The 22,206-nt window shown below is 37.4% G+C and overlaps 1 protein-coding gene across 2 annotated transcripts in view; it reads left to right on the forward strand.

Moving 5' to 3' along the window:
* The window catches only part of NSF (N-ethylmaleimide sensitive factor, vesicle fusing ATPase), a gene marked incomplete at its 5' end in the record, with an annotated part of 155,985 nt that overhangs the window by 15,381 nt on the left and 118,398 nt on the right, over window positions 1-22,206 (forward strand). For both annotated transcript variants that reach the window (XM_082861331.1, XM_082861332.1), the window contains 3 exons: window positions 9,094-9,179; window positions 11,123-11,222; window positions 13,551-13,590. In XM_082861331.1, coding sequence (XP_082717457.1) covers window positions 9,094-9,179; window positions 11,123-11,222; window positions 13,551-13,590 — 226 coding nt within the window. The remainder of the gene's footprint in view (window positions 1-9,093; window positions 9,180-11,122; window positions 11,223-13,550; window positions 13,591-22,206) is intronic.

Consider the following 22,206-nt stretch of genomic DNA (forward strand, 5'->3'; position numbering starts at 1 on the left):
TGTTCCCAAGTTAATGCAGTCTTGGAGAGGAAATTATTTATTCACAGAGCCAAGGATTTAGTTAACTGGCTTATGACTTGGTGTTCATTTTGATGCTCAGTCATTGGTTAATCTGCCCAGTATAAATAAAATTTTAACTCTTTGTATATCTATCAAAAGATTCTGTGTTTCAGACCATATCTTGTAATTTCTTACAGAGTTTATTAAAAAGTATGTTTTCTTAATTTATATACAAAAATCTTTGCCACACTGTAGTCAAAGAGAATTAGATTTAACCTACATGGTTTAATTATGAAGAAAAAACACACATAAGCAAATTATGAGACCATGTCTTATATTTCATGAATAATGACAGTGTCCTTTTCTTAAGCATGTCCTTCCAGTTATTTTCCTAATGTGTGAGGTCATCACTGTCTATGTAGAAACAGAGGTCTGAAATGAAATATACCATCAATTAACTTTAATACAAAAATTTTAATTTGGGTAGTAAAATAGCAGCTATCTATATTTTTTAACTTGGAAAATGCAGAAAGGAAGAAGATAAATCACTCATAGTCCCATTGTCCAATCACAATTGTTTTTTACATTTTGGTGTGTTTTTATTTTTAATTAATTAATTTATTTTTGCGGTACGCGGGCCTCTCGCTGTTGTGGCCTCTCCCGTTTCGGAGCACAGGCTCACGGCCCTAGCCACTCCGCGGCATGTGGGATCCTCCCGGACCGGGGCACGAACTGGCGTCCCCTGGATCGGCAGGCGGACTCTCAACCACTGCACCACCAGGGACGCCCTGGTGTGTTTTTATTTAATTTCTTTGCTATACTTAAAAAAATAAAACTATAAAGTAAAATTTATATATATATATATGTATATATATACATGTATACATATACTATCCTGTGATTTGAATATTATGAGGATATGATATTTAATTAAGTGGATATGTTTTAGTTTTCATTGACCATCACTTTGAAATAGGACTTTTAGTTTGCTTCTAATTCATCACCGTTAAAGTAATCCTGTAGAGGACAACTTTGTACATAAAAGTTCTCTATATTTAAAATTATTTTCCTAAGATAAGGGTTATTTATTGTAAAAAACAATTTATTGTAAAAAACAGTTCCAACCATTCAGAATTGTGAAAAGCGAAGGTGTTTCATTTATACCTTCTTGTTTCACCTCAGTGGTAACTAATTTAGTGTGTATCTTTTTTATTAAAAACTTACTCTATATGCTATTTTATTTCTTTTTTAAAACTTAATTCTATATTGTGGACATTTCCCTTGTCAGTACATACAGAGGTACCTTGACCTTTTAAATGGCTGCATAGTTGTGATACTTTTAACCATGCGCCTATTCACGGCATTTATTTAGCTTTAGACTGTGATTTTTTTTTCTATTACAAATAATTATTTACTGAATATCTCTATGATGGTCATAATAATAGCTGAGATTTATTATTTACTCTATATCAAGTGAATAAGAATACTTCATTTAATTCTCTTGTGTATGTTTGGGTGGTTGTGCATTTATTCCTATGTCCTCCTGTTTCCATTCCTGCCCATAGGGAGAGTAGAACTTTAGATCAAATTCCCTTGCGTCTTAGTGGAAGAATTATTACAGGGAAAACAAACAATCTTACTTTTCTCAGGAGGAAGAATTGCCAATCTGATGGTTAGTATGGGACATTCATGCCAGGAGTTGTACTGATTTGAGATGGATAATGTGAAGGGTATCCCTCCGTGCTCTTTGCAAGATTACTATAGGACACACAAATTTAGCTTATTTCTGTCCATCACTTCTAGTCCCACAGGACTTCACAATTTTAATAGAAATTATTATTTCAGGAGTTTATAGCAGAGTGGTTCCATAGGCCTGAAGACACGGATTACTGATGGCCTTTCTCACACTGCTCTAGACTAGCACCATCTAATGAAACTTTCTTCAGTGACAGTTAATAGCCACATGTGGCACTTGAAATGTGACTAGTGCACCTGAATTTTAAAATTTTAATTAGTTTTAATTTTAATAACCATATATGTCTAGTGGTTACTTTATTGAATAGTGCAGTTATAAAATGTTATTTTTCAGGAAGCACAAAATTGAGTGAGACTTGTTAGCTGAGCTGGCTCTGGGGCAAGTTCGTATATTCTGTCCTACTTCCCTTTCCTGTGGGGGAATTTGTGTCTCTAGACAGATGTAACCTAGGCCTAAGCACCACAGAGAAGACCAATGGATTCATGAGTGTTGCAGTTATCTGTAATGAGGTCTTATAATCAGGTACTACACGCTTTGGGTTTTTCTATTTATTTTGCCCTACTGAGTTCTTTGGTAAACAATAAAGCATATATTTTAAAAATCCAATTTTTAGAGTGGACCTTTGGATGAAAGTATGTTATTTAAATTTGAAAACTATGCAGTGATGCCCAGAGGAGTCCTGATTACCTGCCCCCCCCCACCCAATTTTTTTCTTTTTGATGGGAAGAAGCCAGTTCTCTTTCTGCACTTTAAAGGCTCTCACGTAAGTAATGATATAACTTTTTTTTTCCTTTGGCATAAGGATTATATATTTAAAAAATTTTTAATATTTATTGATGGAGTCATTTAAAAATAACATTAAAGCCCATTACAGGTTATCATAAAGAACCTATCTTTAAGCAGAGGCTGACACACCATTTTAAAGCAAGTATACTCCAATAAAGATGTTTAAAAAAAAGAACCTATCTTTATGAAAAGATAACTATAGTTTACAAGGCAAAAAAAAAAATAGTGAGTGGCACTGTTTTATATTTTTGCAAATCTCTGACTTAGAAGACAGCTGTAATTCTCACACATCTGCATCTGCATTCAATCTGTTGTCTCATGCAGATATGTAATTGGAAAAGAAAGGAGTATTTTTAAAATTTACACTGGAGTATAGTTGCTTTACAATGTTTTAGTTTCTGCTGTACAGCAAAGTGAATCAGCTATATGTACACATATATCCCCTCTTTTTTGGATTTCCTTCCCATTTAGGTCACCAAAGAGCATTGAATAGAGTTCCCTGTGCTAAACAGTAGTTTCTCATTAGTAATCTATTTTATACATAGTATCAATAGTGTATATATGACAGTCCTAATCTTCCAATTCATCCCACCCAACCCCCTTTCCCCCTTGGTATCCATATGTTTGTTCTCTATGTCTGTGTCTCTGTTTCTACTTTGCAAATAAGATCATCTATATCGGGCTTCCCTGGTGGTGCAGTAGTTAAAGAGTCAGCTTGCCAGTGCAGGGGACATGGGTTCAAGCCCTGGTCTGGGAAGAGCCCATATGCCGCGGAGTAACTAAGCCCGTGCACCACAACTACGGAGCCCACGTGCCACAACTACTGAAGCTTGTGTACCTAAAGCCTGTGCTCCGCAACAAGAGAAGCCACTGCAGTTAGAAGCCCATGCACCGCAACGGAGAGTAACCCCTGCTCACTGCAGCTAGAGACGGCCGCACACAGCAACGAAGAACCAAAGCAGCCAAAAATAAATAAATAAATTTATTTAAAAAAAAAAAATCATCTCTACCATTTTTCTAGATTCCACATATATGTGTTAATACGATATTTTTTTTTCTCTTTGTAACTTACTTCACTCTGTATGACACTCTAGGTCCATCCACGTCTCTGCAGATGACCCAATTTCATTCCTTTTTTTTTTTTTTTTTGCAGTACGCGGGCCTCTCACTGTTGTGGCCTCTCCCGCTGCGGAGCACAGGCTCCGGACGCGCAGGCCCAGCGGCCATGGCTCACGGGCCCAGCCGCTCCGCAGCACGTGGAATCTTCCCGGACTGGGGCATGAATCGTGTCCCCTGCATTGGCAGGCGGACTCTCAACCACTGCGCCACCAGGGAAGCCTTCATTCCTTTTTATGGTTGACTAATATTCCATTGTATATATGGACCACATCTTCTTTATCCATTCCTCTGTTGATGGACATTTAGGTTGCTTCCATGTCCTGGCTATTGGAAATAGTGCTGTAATGAACATTGGGGTGCATGTGTCTTTTGAATTATGGTTTTCTCTGGGTATATGCCCAGTAGTGGGATTGCTGGGTCATATGGTAGTTCTATTTTTAGTGTTTTAAGGAACCTGCATAATGGCTGTATCAATTTACATTCCCACCAACAGTGCAAGAGGGTTCAAAGTAATGATATAATTACTTCTGCTGAAGTTTTCATTAAAGATTTGTTGAGATTTTCATTCTTTTGCGTAGCAATGAGTTAATAATTTTTTACATTTCAAGTTGTTAATGAAAACATTTTATAGCCTTCAGACAGTTAAATATTCTAGTACCTCAGATAACTAAACTTATATAAATTTGCCTGTCAGTTTCGTATTTTCATTTCATAATAGCTATGTGGCCGTCGTGGCTGGGCTTTTATCATTGTTTCCTAGAGGCAAGGTCAGTGTTAGAAAAATTGTGGAATGTTCCCTTGGCATTATTGTGATAAGTAAACAGCTACTATTTATAGGGTCTCATATTTTGATGAGAAAATGAGATACCGTGCTTGGCTTACCATAAAAACACAGATGCTTTTAGACTCCAGTAGGGAGGCCGTTTGCTCACAGCATCTGTTTTAGTTGGCCAGCCAGATGACTTTTACAGATTTTTTCACTCTTATTTAAAGGACACCAACTCTTTGACAAGTAAACAAGTTTACAAATGAAAAGGTTAACTTAGCATTTTGTAAATTTTTACATAACTTTGGCTATATCAATTCTGTGTAATTTTGAACTATTAGATAATTTTATTTAAATTATATCACTTCCTAAGTAACCTTGAAATGTCCTTTGTGTCCATGTTCTTTGAATTGTTTATTCTGAAGTTGGGATAGATTGTATTGATCTGTAAGTTCATTTATTCAACCAATGTTTAATGAGCACTGACTGTGTGCCATGCCCTGTCTTAGCCCTGGGAACCATAGATCCGAGCAAGATGTAGTCTCAGTCCTTGAGAACCTTATGTCTTTTACGCAGTGTAAACAGATAATAAAAATACAGTTAAGTTCTTCCATTTGACCTTTATCTTATAGGAGGAGAAGATATCTAGGAAGGTCTTCTAGAAAATGTAATGTCTGAGCTGAGAAATTGTAGAATAAGTAGGAGTTGGCTGGACAAGGGGCTCAGAGTTAGGGAAGAGAGGAATATAAGAGAAAGAAGTGGGACTTCCCTGGTGGTGCAGTGGTTAAGAATCCGCCTGCCAATGCACAGGTTCGAGCCCTGGTCCAGGAAGATCCTACATGCCGTGGAGCAACTAAGCCCGTGTGCCACAACTACTGAGCCTGTGCTCTAGAGCCTGCGAGCCACAACTACTGAAGCCCACACACCTAGAGCCTGTGCCCTGCAACAAGAGAAGCCACCGCAACGAGAAGCCCGTGCACCACAACGAAGAGTAGCCCCCGCTCGCTACAATTAGAGAAAGGCTGAGCGCAGTATCGAAGACCCAGTGCAGCCAAAAATAAATAAATTTATAGGATAAAAAAAAAAGAACTTGAATGTCATAGAAAGCAGTTCTGGATTTTGCAGGGCCTCGGGGTTAAAATATTGGAAAAAAAAAAAAAAAGAAGCTTGTAGGTGAGAGAGACCCCAGGGTAAGAGGGAAACAAAGTTCTGCACAGTTTGGTCAGGTGGCCGGTCAAATGGTGACCATGGGCAAAAATACTATCTCATTCGGAAAGCAAACTTATGACCTTATTTGTGTCATGTTCTAAATTAGTGATTTCATAGATCTCATACACAAAATATGTTTTGATCCTATATTCCCAGTATATATACCTATTTATTTTTAAGTGATACACTAATATTTTATATACATAGTAAAACATACACAAAAAAGAAGGATGAGCTAAAGATGAACTGTAGAAAATTCTCTTAATTTTATTTATTAATAATTCAGAAAGCAAAGTGATGCTTTACTATTCTTTAAAATCTAGGTTTAATATTTTGTGATACAGCTATTCAGAGGTCTATTTCTAAATTCAGGTTTTTTTAAAAAATAAATTTATTTATTTATTTTTCGCTGTGTTGGATCTTCGTTGCTGTGTGCAGGCTTTCTCTAGTTGTGTCGAGTGGGGGCTACTCTTCATTGCAGTGTGCAGGCTTCTCATTGCGGTGTCTTCTCTTGTTGCAGAGCACGGGCTCTAGGCGTGCGGCCTTCAATAGTTGTGCCACGCAGGCTCAGTAGTTGTGGCTCGCGGACTCTAGAGCACAGGTTCAGTAATGGTGGCGCATGGGCTTAATTGCTCTGTGGCGTGTGGGATCTTCTCAGACCAGGGCTCAAACCCATGTCCCCTGCATTGGCAGGCGTATTCCTAACCACTGTGCCACCAGGGAAGCCCTAAATTTAGGGGGTTTTTGTTACTTGATTTTAATGGCCATCAAAGCATAGATAAGAATGGGGGAAATTTAGCTGTACTTTTGAAATTCCCCCAGATTGTGTACCATTTATGGAAATGTTTTATTGAAATGTGTGAAATGTGGTTGGTAAATTTCCATCTATTAGTTTTTCTTGCAGACTAATCAGAATGTATTGTACTTTTATAGTACTAATAAATGGGTTCAAAAATCATTGAAAAATCATTTAGATGATTTTTTTAAAGATTAGAAAAGTTTGTTTCTAACTTTTTAAAGCATGCAGATATGAGAGTTTTTATTTCTTGCTTGTTTTTAGGTAATATACATTGTTTTCAATAGCAGAATCGCTTAGCAATGGAAATGTTTCTAAGTAACCATTTTTTTATTTTTTATTTTCTTTCTTTTTTTTTTTTTTTTGCTGTACGCGGGCCTCTCACTGCTGTGGCCTCTCCCATTGCGGAGCACAGGCTCCAGACGCGCAGGCTCAGCGGCCATGGCTCACGGGCCCAGCCGCTCCGCAGCATGTGGGATCTTCCCGGACTGGGGCACGAACCCGTATCCCCTGCACCGGCAGGCGGACTCCCAACCACTGCGCCACCAGGGAAGCCCCTAAGTAACCATTTTTGAAATGTGCTCTATTCGTTAGCACAAGGTATTTTTTACTTTTTGTTCATTTTTATCTTGTAGGAGCAAGGTGAATTTTTCTTTTCTTTTTCTTTCTTTTTTTAATATCTTATTGGTAGCACTTTACCTTTTGGTAACCAGTGAATCCCTATACGGTTTACCAAAAAAAAAAAAAAAAGATTTTACACTGCTTCCTGGCCTTTTACAGAGTGTAGGAAAGATTCTATATTGTAAGGGTCTTGTTTTGATAAAGTTGACCTCAGTGACATCATGAAGGACATGTGCACACCTTTGGCTCTGACTTGTATGCAGCAACAGTTTACCTGTGAATGAAACAGTGAACAACTTTCACTTAATGTGCTGTCTTTGTAACTTTATTCTGGAATTATTCTTTTTATTCCAGTCAAAACAGCCATTCCATCAGTGGTTACAGTTTTCCCATAACGCGTATTGTTTCATTTATAGTTTAGACTGTATCTTTTTCAGTACATCTTTCCTTTAGTGACTCGCAAAATTGTAGTTCTTGGTGTGTTTTGCAATTACCTAGCAAATCTTCTAAGATAAAAGAAATAACTATATTTTGATTCAACTATATAGCAGACCTCCTACACTCTATAATATGTCCTGATATCTTCAGCTCTTTAGAGTTTTCTAAGAGATTTTGGCTATCTTTACCAATAGAAGAATACTAGTTTGTCACCATTTTATTTTCCATGTATCATTTTAGTCATTTTTACTGTGGGTCATAGCTTCTTGTCTTTTCTCTCAGGAAACCTTAGCAGTTTCAACAGTTATTTAACTTTAATACAGTGCTGTGAATTGCTAGATTCAATAGGATGTGACTTTAAACATAGGTGGAAAAATTAGAGAAGTTTATCTCTTGCTGTGAATACTGAATTTTTAAAGGCCTGGCAGATTATGAAGACTTTATTAGTGTCATTAGGTTATATCTTAAGGCAGAATATACACTTAGCATGGGGTTCATCTTTAATAAAAATGGGTATAAATAAATATAAATAGAAGAACTGATATTTTCTTCTTATACCCCAAAGGATTATCCAACAAACCCTTCAGGTGCACATACCCCACTTTAGAGACCACTGCTCTGAACAACTGGGGTAGCTGTATTGAAACTAGGCTTTTATTAAAAACAAAAACAAGGCAAAGAGTAATTTATTTTCCTCTATAAATTTGTATTTGGGAGACAAATTTAAGAAGAATCAGCTTTGGCTTGAGGTTTGAAGAGTGAGTATGTTAGTCATAAACAGACTATGAGTGTCATATTTCAATAACTAGGAAACCCTAGAGGATGGTGGAAGGATTATTGGTTACATACATTATATGAAGGAATGTTTTACTAGTAGCTGTTGATCAATGTTGATCTAAAGGACTGCTAATTGCTATTTTATTTTAAATATACCTGTAATTATTTTTGTTGGGAGGTATTTGGAAGATAGCTTTTCTTAGTCTATAGAAGAAATGGTTCATAGCCACTTGAGATCTCTTATGAGGAGATACTTTTTCAAATGTATTGAATTTACATCATTGCATTTTTATGTCAAAATCTTTTTTTTTTTTTTTTTTTTTGGAAGAAATGGAAAACCAACTCAAATAAGCTTGAGCAAAAAAGAGTTTATTGACTCAACCAACTTTCAGAACTGGTCTCAAGGGTTTTAACTTCGTTGTCAGGTCTGAGTCTCAAGGTGTCTGTCTGTGTCTCTGTCACCTTTGCTTTCTCTGCGATAGTTTTCTTATTTTAGAGCAGAAAGGCTTCCTTCGTGTGGTGGTGATGCGAGGGAGAGTGCCTTTCTTCTAGCGCCTGTCTATATAAAGTCCCGTGGATGGGATAGTACTCTGTGTGATTGCACGTGTGCTGTGATTGGCAGGCCCACAGAAGCACGTGGAATGGGGAGGGAGCAGTTTCCGAAAGGCAGGGTTTATTGTTAACACAGAGTTAGGGGTGCTGGGGGTCAAAAACAGTAAGCGTTTACTACAGGTGATGGGGAATAGAGGACAGGGAAGCATAAAATATTCTTTAAGAAAATAAAAGGTGACTTAATTTTATTTTCCTAATCATTGATTCTTACAGAGTATGCAAGCTGCAAGATGTCCTACAGATGAATTATCTTTAACTAACTGTGCAGTTGTGAATGAAAAGGATTTCCAGTCTGGCCAGTGAGTATCTGACTTTGTTTTCTTCTAACCTGCTAAATGATATTTTAGAAACTTCTAGAGAGTCCTTATTTAATTAATTAATTTATTTTGGGAAACGTTTGAGTATACTTTTTTAATTCCTCTTGCTGAATTGGAAAATGGGAGATGAGAAAGAGTCATGTATTTACTGTATCAAATTTTGATAAATGTTTTCTAAATGATACATAGTTTTTTATATATGACTTTATTTTTCCATTGGTTTTCTTAGCAGAACTAAACATACTGGATATATGAATCATATATAGCCTAGTCATTAGGTTTTTGGCTTTGGGTCAGATTGTCTGAGTTTGGATCATGGTTCTGCCAATTATATACTGGGTGACCATGGGTAAGTTATATACCCTGACTGTGCCTCAGTGTCCTAATCTGTAAAATGGGGACGGTGGTACTATCTTCCTCAGGGTGTTTGTGAATATTGAGTTACACAAATAAAGCACTTAGAACAGAGTCTACCACATTAATAAGTCCTCAATAAATATTAGCTATTTTGATCATTATTACTATGATAATCCAAGAGACATGAAAATTGGAAGATGCACAACAGTTGTAGAATCTTTACAAGCATTTTTCACTGTCATTTATTTTTAACTGATTCACATCACCATTGGCAGAACTTCTAAGTACCCTGCTACCAAGTTCATTGCCGTCCATGTGCTTCTAAGGTTGGTGGGGATAAGGACATGAAGGGGCTGTTCCAGAAGGCAGACTAGGGAAATGAGGAAGGAAGTGGGATTTTAACTGAGCCTTTTTCTGTTTCTAAAGCTATCTGAGAAATACATGAGTTTCACAGGGTTAGAACTGCTAATCATGTGTGGTTTTCCGCTTCAGAGTAAAGGGCTATACTACATAATTGTATTAACATTGTTTCCAGTCCTAAAAATTCTGTGATTCTAAGTTGAACATAGAACTTTCTACATATAAACTTCACTACAGACAATCAGTGTGAGAATATGCTTATGGAATACTTTTACGTGTTAGATGTTCACTGTACACATGAGGGGGTTACTTAAAGTATAGTAGTTACAAGGAACTTGTGTCCTACTGACAAAACGATATGAAATATTAACCATATAGAATAGAAACATTAACCATTAATATTTTAGAAACATTAGAAACATTAACCATTAATATTTTAAAAATTATAGCATTCTAAAAGATAACTTTTAAGAAGATAGTGCTATTGTAGCAGAGTTTGAAGCTTCTATCTCACACACAGTCCTTGGTAGTTTCTTGGTATAGGAGATGACCATGAGATAACTATAGTTCATCTGTTTACAGGTAACTTCTGAGCAGGGTGAATTAGCACAAAATGCTTTGAAATAGTAAATATTGATATCTGTATGGAAGCTGATATATTTTGTGAAAATTTTTCATTTTTACCACCTTTTTAATATTACAGGCTGTTACTATTTCAACCTGTTGTGGGAATCTGCAAAGAGATTTAATGAATAGTCCTAAAAACTAACTTTTTTTTTGACTGCTATATCCTGGCTTTATTCTATCTTTGGTTCTCCTTCCTTTAGTCTAGTTAGAATGTGAAATAAGTCTCAGGAGAGGAAATTCATCTAATTTTTACTTAATATCAAGTAAATTACTGTCTTCAGTTTTATGTAAACTGGAAATGCAATGACGTTGAGGTTTTGGATGGTATGTACTCTCTTGAACTTGGTCCTGATTCTGCTTGATGTCTGTTTGGCCTGAGGTGGTCCTTATTCCTGGAAAACGTTTTGAATTGCTGACAATTTTTGGAAATGAAATTTGTGGTCCTGTTTCTTCAGGACTCATATAATGCCATGTTTCCACCCAGTACTCATCAAACATCGTTTGTTGGAAATGAGCACATTTGGAATTGATGTTCTTTATTTCCTTTGACGTGGAGTATTGACTGTGTTTCTGTCCTTTAGGCACGTGATGGTTAGGACCTCCCCCAACCACAGGTACACGTTTACACTGAGGACCCACCCATCTGTGGTTCCAGGGAGCATTGCATTCAGCTTACCTCAGGTAACTCAGGAATTTATTCTCTTCTATTCTTGAAAGTCGTAGAAGAATCAATTCATTTAAAGCAAGCTGTGTCACACTGTAACTGTATTGATTCATATTGAGGAAAACCATCTAGGTATTATGTAAGGAATTAAAAGATATATTCTTAATTGCCAATTTTTACTGTGTCTACCTTTTATTGCCTTGACTTTTTCCCCCTAATTTAAAAGAATTCTGCAGTGATATCAGCTATCAAAGTGTCAAGTTATTTTAATGTTAGCTCACAGGGTAACAGAAAATGTATAAAATATATAAAAATAGCATTTACTTCTAAAATTGACATCTAATAGTGATTTTAAAATGCAATGATGTTAGGCTAAAGAATATGATATGAGTAGCTGTTATCTCAAATTACAACCTAACTTGCTGGGCTTCTGTAATAAGTGAAAGGATTATGATTACATTTATAACCGTTGGTGGATTCTATGGAGGGGAAATTGCCTAGCACTATTGCAGGCACATAATATATAACGTAGGAGCATTGCCAGTAGGAGTCTGTATCCTTTCCTCCCTTGTCACCTTACTCATGCTGCTGGTCCCCAGTCCTAAACAATGCAAATGAAACCTTTACCTCCTTGTAGTATGCTAATAAGCATTGATTTCTGCCCTCCCACACCTGGAGGTTTAGGGAAGGAGATCAAACACTTGTTAGGGAACTATTAAAGATCTCTTGAATCCCTCAAAAATTATGGGAAGTGTTCACTCACTGTTCCCTTTTTCTCTGTTCAGATGCCTCTCCAATATCAGGACTACCTTTCGCATTTGCTTCTTATAGATCAAAGGTTTGGAATATTCTAGAGTTAACCAGCTTTTACAGAGCTGCATTTGAGATTCTGCTGGCCAGAAATGGGGTTTCTAACTATTTTTCCTTGTCTCTGCTTTAAAAAAATTTTCCCAACATTTACTCTAGGCCAAGTGCTATTCTAAGTGCTTTTGCCTGTGTTCACTCGTTTAATTCTCTTAACAACCCCAAATGATAGATACTGTTATTATCGTCCTTGAGGCTGTCTCTGGGTGTAGAACCTAATTATGGCTGCTTTGTGACCCAAAGTCTGGGCTTAACCAGTATGCTACTAAATTTCCAGTTGGCCAGAAGTGGGATAGGGTACTACAGAAGAGAGAGGTGAAGGGTGGAGAGGTGGTAAGAAAGCTGGAAGGTAGAGCACTTGTTGCACATATTCAAAACGCAGCATCTTCTTAACTACCCACCACAAAATCCACAAAGTTCAGATGAGTAGACAAACTTTTGATTTCCCGTCAAAAATTATTTTTCTCACTGTTCTTTGGAGTTTTGTCAGTAACTGCTAATTTTGAATCTATACCAAGCCAGTCTTGAATTCCTGCCTGAACACAATCTGTCCTGCTTCCATACATTCTTGCCAGTCAGTACTGGGGAGAAGCTAAAGCCAAATGCCTGGCACTCTTTTGGCTAGTACACAAAGAATAGTCATGACCATCTAATGATTTGAATCCCTGCTTGGGTTTCAGTATAGATATTCTGATAAGTTTTAATTTAGTTTTCATGAATTGAACGTCTTTCTTTTTGTGCTACTGTATCAAACAGTATAACCATCCACAGTACATTTAGAACGCTGGAATATCTGATACTATGAAGTCTTTCAGGAGCATTATATTGTGCAAAGGAGCATCCTATTCAGTGGTGCCAGCTTTACTGTAAAAAGGCAAGCTTTATATGTTTTGAGGATAGATGTTCAGGCATAAATAAACTATAGCATATGTTTCCTAGGGTGGCTGTAACAAAGTACCACAAACTGGGTGGCTTAAAACAACAGAAATGTATTCTCTCACAGTTCTGAAGGCTGGAAGTCTGAAGTCAAGGTGTCAGCAGGGCCAGGCTCTCTCTGAAGGCACTAGGGAAAAATCTGTTCCGTGCTTAGCTTCTGGTGTTGCTGACAGTCCTTGATGTTCATTGACTGGTAGATATATCACTTCAGTCTCTGCCTTCATTGTCACATGACTTTCTCCCCGTATGCTGTGTGTCCTTTTCTTATAAGGAAGCCATATTGGGTTAGGGTCTACCTTAATTCGATATGACCTCATCTTACCTTGATATCATCTGCAAAGACCCTATTTCCAAATATGGTCACATTCACAGGTGTCGGGAGCTAAGACTTCAACATATCGTTTTGTGGGATACAATTCAACACTTAACAGCCATGTTTTGGTCTGGGAACGTGTTAATGAAATGCAAAGAAATCCTCTTTTCCTCATTTCTCTAATTTTGATTGATTTTGTGTTAAGTGTCTTTTTTTCTCTCTTATCTTACAGCGTAAATGGGCTGGACTTTCTATTGGGCAAGAAATAGAAGGTAGGTATATTTTTTAGCTACCTGAGGTAGATTTTCTTTATGATTTTCTCATAGTTATAGATATCTGTACAATTTTCTGTTACTTCTCAGGCCATTACACTTTCATCCATATTACAGTTAGGTCTATGAGAATGGAAAGTAAATAGTTATGGAACCTACCTCTTTATCTACTTGTTATTCTATCTGGAAATTACAGTCTAGTAGGGAAAGGAATATCCACATGTTCATACCTCACAGAAGATGTACAAGGTAAATTTGTGCACAAATATTACCTTTAGGAGCTCTTTGTAAAAGTGCTAAGATGGAGCAGGAGTGGATGAATTGATTGGAAAATTAGCCAGAGAAATCTTTCTAGGCACTGGAATTTTGAGCATGATTATGAAGTAGGGGAAAAGCATGACATGATAGAGACAAGGAAGAAAGACTCTTAAGATGAGACATAACATAAATAAAAGGCATTGAGTTGGAAGCAAGCAAATCATAGGCAGTGCTCATAAGTACGTTTGTCTGACTGAAATGATTTGCCTGAATGGATTGTATTAAGTGATTAGAGTAGAGTATGAAGTTAGTGGAGGGCCTAGAAGTACATACTGAGATTTTTGGATTTTACACAAAGACACTTAGAGCTCCTGAGAATTTCTGAACGAGCCCAACAAAATCCTACCTTTAGAAAAGAATTCTAGTATCATTGTGGAGTCTAGTGAGGAGTGAGGAGAATTCAGGAGTGAAGGAAAATATCTGGGAGGTTATTTGACTTGCCTAGAATTAAGCTGAATAGGACTTGGTGAAATTATGGCTATGGAAAATTTTTTTAAAAGTCAAAGTTATGTTGAAGAGGAATAATTGGTATTACATGGTGATTCCATTTTACTGTATGCTGAGATATGTTTCCTAATGTCTTTGTTTGGAAAGATAAATATGATTTAGGGTAAGGAGAAGAAAGGGTGACAATACTTAAGAAAACAATGCACTTTTTAAAATGAAATGTGTTATAAAGTCATCATAGTTCATTAGGGAAGGGCATGGAAGGCAACTTATGACTTCAGGGGGAAAAAAAGACTAAACCACTTGTGGTTTATAAACTAAGGAGCTAATAAGTAAAAACTGGAATTGTTAGTTAGTCATTGTGGCAAAGTTGGGAAAATGGAGTATGAGTCTTTTTGTCAGGTAATTTCATGTCAACTTAATGGGTTCAGTAGGGGGAGAAAAGAAAATGCAAGTGTGATTAAGTCAGCTTTTTTTTCTGCCAGCTTTTAAGACCTAAAAAAAATCATATTTATGGAAATGTTACAAAAATAATACAGAGAATTCTTATGTACTACTTTTACCCAGATTCACTAATTGTCATTTTTTTAAAATCATTTTTTCTCTCTGTCCTTACTCTCTCTCTCTCTCTCTCTCTACACACACACACACACACACACACACACACACACACACACACACACACACACACCCATTTTTTTCCTGAACATTTGAGGTTACGTTGCAGAAATCATTCCTCTTTACCTCTAATACTTTAGTGTGTGTTTCTTAAGAAAAAAGATGTGCTCATAATAGTGATCAAATTCAGGAAACTTTGAAACTTTAATCTATAGTTCATATTCCAATTTTGTTAATTGTCCCAATTATCTCCTTTATAGTATTTTTCCCCTTCAGTGTGGGATCCAGTTCAGGATCGTGTATTGCATTTAGTCATCATTTCTCTAATGTTCAGTTTTCTTTCCTTTCACGATGGTGACTTTTTTTTTTTTTTTTTTTTTTGCGGTACGCGGGCCTCTCACTGTTGTGGCCCTCTCCCGTTGCGGAGCACAGGCTCCGGACGTGCAGGCTCAGCGGCCATGGCTCACAGGCCCAGCCGCTCCACGGCATGTGGGATCTTCCCGGACGGGGGCATGAGCCCGTGTCCCCTGCATCGGCAGGCGGACTCTCAACCACTGTGCCACCAGGGAAGCCCGATGGTGACATTTTTGAAGAATACATTTGTATAACGGGGAGTTGTTGGTCGCAGGGTACAACGTTTCAGTTTTGCAAGATAAATTAGTTCTGGAGATCTAGTTACAGCGTGATGACAGTAGTTAACAATACTGTGTTGGATAGTTAAAATTTGCTAATAGGGTAGATTTAAGTGTTCTCATCACACACACACACACACACACACACGCACATGGAAAGAAGATGGTTCATGTGCACTGAGAAGGAGATATATTCTCTGTTATCAGCGTGTACTGTTTGCTGTGTATCCATAAGCTCTACTTTATTGATCGTGCTGTTTAGATCTTCTATATTCTTACTTATTTTTGGTCACTTGACCTGTCTTGCACTGAGAATGGTGTGTTAAAATCTACTATTATTAGTGTTTTTCTACTTTTCCTTGCATCTCCTGTCGTTTCTACTTTACACAGTACTTTCTGTGTTATTTGGTATGTAGATATTCATAACTGTTATATTTTTATTGTGAATTATGCCTTTTTGCATTTTAAAGTATCCTTTTTAATCTTGTTTAATGTGTTTTGAATTATATTTTGATATTAGGATCATAATCCCTGCTTTTTTATTGTTTTTAATTTGCTCAAAATACCTTTCCCCATCTCTTAACTTTTAGCCGTTTTGAATCACTGTTTTAGATGTGTCTGTTGTATACAACGTAGAGTTGGATTTTGCTTTATGAACTAATTTGAAGATCTTTTTCTTTTAATAGGTTTGTTAAGCCCATTCTCAGTTATTGATATGACTGCTTTGTTCTCTATTCCTTCATTTTTTATTTTTTATTTTTTTTGCGGTACGCGGGCCTCTCACTGCTGTGGCCTCTCCCGCCGCAGAGCACAGGCTCCAGACGCGCAGGCCCAGCGGCCATGGCTCACGGGCCCAGCTGCTCTGTGGCATGTGGGATCCTCCCTGACCGGGGCACGAACCTGCGTCCCCCGCATCAGCAGGCGGACTCTCAACCACTGCGCCACCAGGGAAGCCCTCAATTCCTTCATTTTATGCTTTAGTTGTATTTATGTGGTGAGTCCTCTTTGCTTTTTTTTTTTACGTTTACTTTTAATTTTTTCTTATTAGTCATCCATTTTATACACATCAGTGTATACATGTCAATCCCAATCGCCCAATTCATCACACCACACCCCTCACCCCCTGCCGCTTTCCCCCCTTGGTGTCCATACGTTTGTTCTCTACATCTGTGTCTCAGTTTCTGCTCTGCAAACTGGTTCATCTGTACCATTTTCTAGGTTTCACATATATGCGTTAATATACGATATTTGTTTTGCTCTTTCTAACTTCACTCTGTATGACAATCTCTAAATCCATCCACGTCTCTACAAATGACCCAATTTTGTTCCTTTTTATGGCTGAGTAATATTCCATTGTATATATGTACCATATTTTCTTTATCCATTCATCTGTCAATGGGCATTTAGGTTGCTTCCATGACCTGGCTATTGTAAATAGTGCTGTAAGGAAAATTGGGGTGCATGTGTCTTTTTGAATTATGGTTTTCTCTGGGTATATGCCCAGTAGTGGGATTGCTGGGTCATATGGTAATTCTATTTTTAGTTTTTTAAGGAACCTCCATACTGTTCTCCATAGTGGCTGTATCAACTTACATTCCCACCAACAGTGTAAGAGGGTTCCTTTTTCTCCATACCCTCTCCAGCATTTGTTGTTTGTAGATTTTCTGATGATGCCCATTCTAACTGGTGTGAGGTGATACCTCATTGTAGTTTTGATTTGCATTTCTCTAATACTTAGTGATGTGCTTCTTGGCCATCTGTATGTCTTCTTTGGAGAAATGTCTATTTAGGTCTTCTGCCCATTTTTGGATTGGGTTGTTTGTTTCTTTAATATTGAGCTGCATGAGCTGTTTATATATTTTGGAGATTAATCTTTTGTCTGATGATTCATTTGCAAATATTTTCTCTGATTCTGAGGGTTGTCTTTTCATCTTGTTTATGGTTTCCTTTGCTGTGCAAAAGCTTTGAAGTTTCATTAGGTCCCATTTGTTTATTTTTGTTTTTATTTCCATTACTCTAGGAGGTGGATCAAAAAAGATCTTGCTGTGATTTATGTCAAAGAGCGTTCTTCCTATGTTTTCCTCTAAGAGTTTTATAGTGTCCGGTCTTACATTTAGGTGTGTAACCCATTTTGAGTTTATTTTTGTGTATGGTGTTAGGGAGTGTTCTAATTTCATTCTTTTACATGTAGCTGTCCAGTTTTCCCAGCACCACTTATTGAAGAGACTGTCTTTTCTCCATTGTATATCCTTGCCTCCTTTGTCATAGATTAGTTGACCATAGGTGCGTGGGCTTATCTCTGGGCTTTCTATCCTGTTCCATTGATCTATATTTCTGTTTTTGTGCCAGTACCATATTGTCTTGATTACTGTAGCTTTGTAGTATAGTCTGAAGTCAGGGAGTCTGATTTCTCCAGCTCCATTTTTTTCCCTCAAGGCTGTTTTGGCTATTCGGGGTCTTTTGTGTCTCCATACAAATTTTAAGATTTTTTATTCTAGTTCTGTAAAAGATGCCACTGGTAATTTGATAGGGATTGCATTGAATCTGTAGATTGCTTTGGGTATGATGGTCATTTTCACAATATTGATTCTTCCAATCCAAGAACATAGTATATCTCTCCATCTGTTGATATCATCTTTAATTTCTTTCATAAGTGGCTTATAATTTTCTGCATTACAAGTCTTTTGTCTCCTTAGGTAGGTTTATTCCTAGGTATTTTATTCTTTTTATTGCATTGGTAAATGGAACTGTTTCCTTAATTTCTCTTTCAGATTTTTCATCATTAGTGTATAGGAATGCAAGAGATTTCTGTGCATTAATTTTGTATCCTGCAACCTTACCAAATTCATTGATTAGCTCTAGTAGTTTGCTGGTGGCATCTTTAGGATTCTCTATGTATAGTATCATGTCATCTGCACACAGTGACCGTTTTACTTCTTATCCAATTAGTATTCCTTTTATTTATTTTTCTTCTCTGATTGCTGTGTCTAAGACTTCCAAAACTATGTTGAATAATAGTGGTGATAGTGGACATCCTTGTCTTGTTCCTGCTCTTAGAGGAAATGCCTTCAGTTTTTCACCATTGAGAATGATGTTTGCTGCGGGTTTGTTGTATATGGCCTTTATGTTGTTGAGGTAGGTTCCCTCTATGCCCACTTTCTGGAGAGTTTTTATTACAAATGGGTGTTGAATTTTGTCAAAAGCTTTTTCTGCATCTATTGAGATATGGTTTTTATCCTTGAATTTGTTAATATGGCGTATCACATTGATTGGTTTTTGTATATTGAAGATTCCTTGCATCCCTGGGATAAATCCACTTGATCATGGTGTATGATGCTTTTAATGTGTTGTTGGATTCTGTTTGCTAGTATTTTGAGAATTTTAGCATCTATATTCATCAGTGATATTGGTCTGTAATTTTCTTTTTTTGTAGTGTCTTTGTCTGGTTTTGGTATAAAGGTGATGGTGGCCTCGTAGAATGAGTTTGGGAGTTTTCCTTCCTCTGCAATGTTTTGGAAGAGTTTGAGAAGGATGGGTGTTAGCTATTCTCTACATGTTTGATAGAATTCACTTGTGAAGCCATCTGGTCCTGGATTTTTGTTTGTTGGAAGATTTTTAATCACAGTTTCAATTTCATTACTTGTAATTGGTCTGTTCATATTTTCTGTTTCTTCCTGGTTCAGTCTTGGAAGGTTATACCTTTCTAAGAATTTGTCCATTTCTTCCAGGTTGTCCATTTTATTGGCATAAAGTTGCTTGTAGTAATCTCTTAGGATGCTTTGTATTTCTGCGGTGTCTGTTGTAACTTCTCCGTTTTCATTTCTAATTTTATTGATTTGAGTCCTCTCCCTCTTTTTCTTGATGAGTCTGGCAAATGGTTTATCAGTTTTGTTTATCTTAAAGAACCAGCTTTTAGTTTTATTGATCTTTGCTATTGTTTTCTTTGTTTCTATTTCATGTATTTCTGCTCTGATCTTTGTGATTTCTTTCATTCTGCTAACTTTGGGTTTTGTTTGTTCTTTCTATAGTTCCTTTACGTGTAAGGCTAGATTGTTTATTTGAGATTTTTCTTGTTTCTTGAGGTAGGCTTGTATAGCTATAAACTTCCCTTAGAACTGCTTTTGCTGCATCCCATAGGTTTTGGATCGTCGTGTTTTCATTGTCATTTGTCTCTAGGTTTTTTTTTATTTCTTCAGTGTTCTCATGGTTATTTAGTAACATATTGTTTAGCCACCATGTGTTTGTGTTTTTTACATTTTATTCCCTGTAATTGATTTCTAATCTCATAGCATTGTGGTCAGAAAAGATGCTTGATATGATTTCAGTTTTCTTAAATTTACTGAGGCTTGATTTGTGACCCAAGTTGTGATCTATCCTGGAGAATGTTCCATGCGCACTTGAGAAGAAAGTATAATCTACTGTTTTTGGATGGAATGTCCTATAAATATTAAGTAAATCTATCTGGTCTATTGTCATTTAAAGCTTGTGTTTCCTTATTAATTTTCTGTTTGGATGATCTGTCCGTTGGTGTAAGTGAGGTGTTAAAGTCCCCCACTGTTATTGTGTTAATGTCGATTTCCTCCTAGTACTGTTAGCAGTTGCCTTATGTATTGAGGTTCTCCTATGTTGGGTGCATATATATTTATAATCGTTACATCTTCTTGGATTGATCCCTTGATCATTATGTAGTGTCCTTCCTTGTCTCTTGTAACATTCTGTATTTTAAAGTCTATTTTATCTGATATGAATATTGCTACTCCAGCTTTCTTTTGATTTCCATTTGCATGGAATATCTTTTTCCATCCCCTCACTTTCAGTCTGTATGTGTCCCTAAGTCTGAAGTGGGTCTCTTGTAGACAGCATATATATGGGTCTTGTTTTTGTATCCATCCAGCGAGCCTGTGTCTTTTGGTTGGAGCATTTAATCCATTCACGTTTAAGGTAATTATCAATATGTATGTTCTTATTAACATTTTTTTATTTGTTACGGGTTTGTTTTTGTAGGTCCTTTTCTTCTCTTGTGTTTCCCACTTAGAGAAGTTCCTTTAGCATTTGTTGTAGAGCTGGTTTGGTGGTGCTGAATTCTCTTAGCATTTGCTTGTCTGTAAAGCTTTTGATTTCTCTGTCAAATCTGAATGAGATCCTTGCCAGGTAGAATAATCTTGGTTGTAGGTTTTTCCCTTTCATCACTTTAAATATATCATGCCACTCCCTTCTGGCTTGTAGAGTTTCTGCTGAGAAATCTGCTGTTAACTTTATGGGAATTCTCTTGTATGTTATTTGTCGTTTTTCCCTTGTTGCTTTCAATAATTTTTCTTTGTCATTAATTTTTGTCAATTTGATTACTATGTGTCTTGGTGTGTTTCTCTTTGGGTTTTTCCTGCCTGGGACTCTCTGTGCTTCCTGGACTTGGGTGGCTATTTCCTTTCCCATGTTAGGGAAGTTTTTGACTATAATCTCTTCAAATGTTTTCTCTGGTCCTTGCTCTCTCTCTTCTCCTTCTGGGACCCCTATAATGCGAATGTTGTTGCGTTTAATGTTGTCCCAGAGGTCTCTTAGGCTTTCTCTATCTCTTTTCATTCTTTTTTCTTTATTCTGTTCCACAGCAATGAATTCCACCATTCTGTCTTCCAGGTCACTTATCCATTCTTCTGCCTCAGTTATTCTGCTATTGATTCCTTCTAGTGTAGTTTTCATTTCAGTTATTGTATTGTTCATCTTTTTTTGTTTGTTCTGTAATTCTTCTAGGTCTTTGTTAAACATTTCTTGTATCTTCTCAATCTTTACCTCCATTCTTTTTCCGAGGTCCTGGATCATCTTCAGTATCATTATTCTGAATTCTTTTTCTGGGGTTTTATCTTGTTCCTTCATCTGGTACATAGCCCTCTGCCTTTTCATCTTGTCTATCTTTCAGTGAATGTGGTTTTTGTTCCACCACCTGCAGGATTGTAGTTCTTGCTTCTGCTGTCTGCCCTCTGGTGGATGAGGCTATCTAAGAGGCTTGTGGAAGTTTCCTGATGGGAGGGACTGGTGGTGGGTAGAGCTGGGTGTTGCTCTGGTGGGCCGAGCTCAGTAAAACCTTAATCCGCTTGTCTGCTGATGGTTGGGGCTGGGTTCCCTCCCTGTTGGTTGTTTGGCCTGAGGCGACCCAAGACTGGAACCTACCCGGACTCTTTGGTGGGGCTAATGGCAGACTCTGGGAGGGCTCACGCCAAGGAGTACTTCCCAGAACTTCTGCTTCCAGTGTCCTTGTCCTCACGGTGAGCCACAGCTGCCCCCTGCCTCTGCAGGAGACCCTCCAACACTAGCAGGTAGGTCTGGTTCTTTCTCCTATGAGGTCACTGCTTCTTCCCCTGGGTCCCGAGGTACACACTAGTTTGTGCCCTCTAAGAGTGGAGTGTCTGTTTCCCCTAGTCCTGCCGGAGTCCTGCAGTCAAATCCCACTAGCCTTCAAAGTCTGATTCTCTAGGAATTCCTCCTCCTGTTGCCAAACCCCCAGGTTGTGAAGCCTGTTGTGTGGCTCAGAACCATCACTTCAGTGGCTGGACTTCTGTGGTATAAGTGTTCTCCAGTTTTTGAGTCACCCACCCAGCAGTTATGG

This window comes from Leucopleurus acutus, assembly GCF_964270905.1.
Source record: "Leucopleurus acutus genome assembly, chromosome: 19".
NCBI classification, from domain to species: Eukaryota; Metazoa; Chordata; class Mammalia; order Artiodactyla; family Delphinidae; genus Leucopleurus; species Leucopleurus acutus.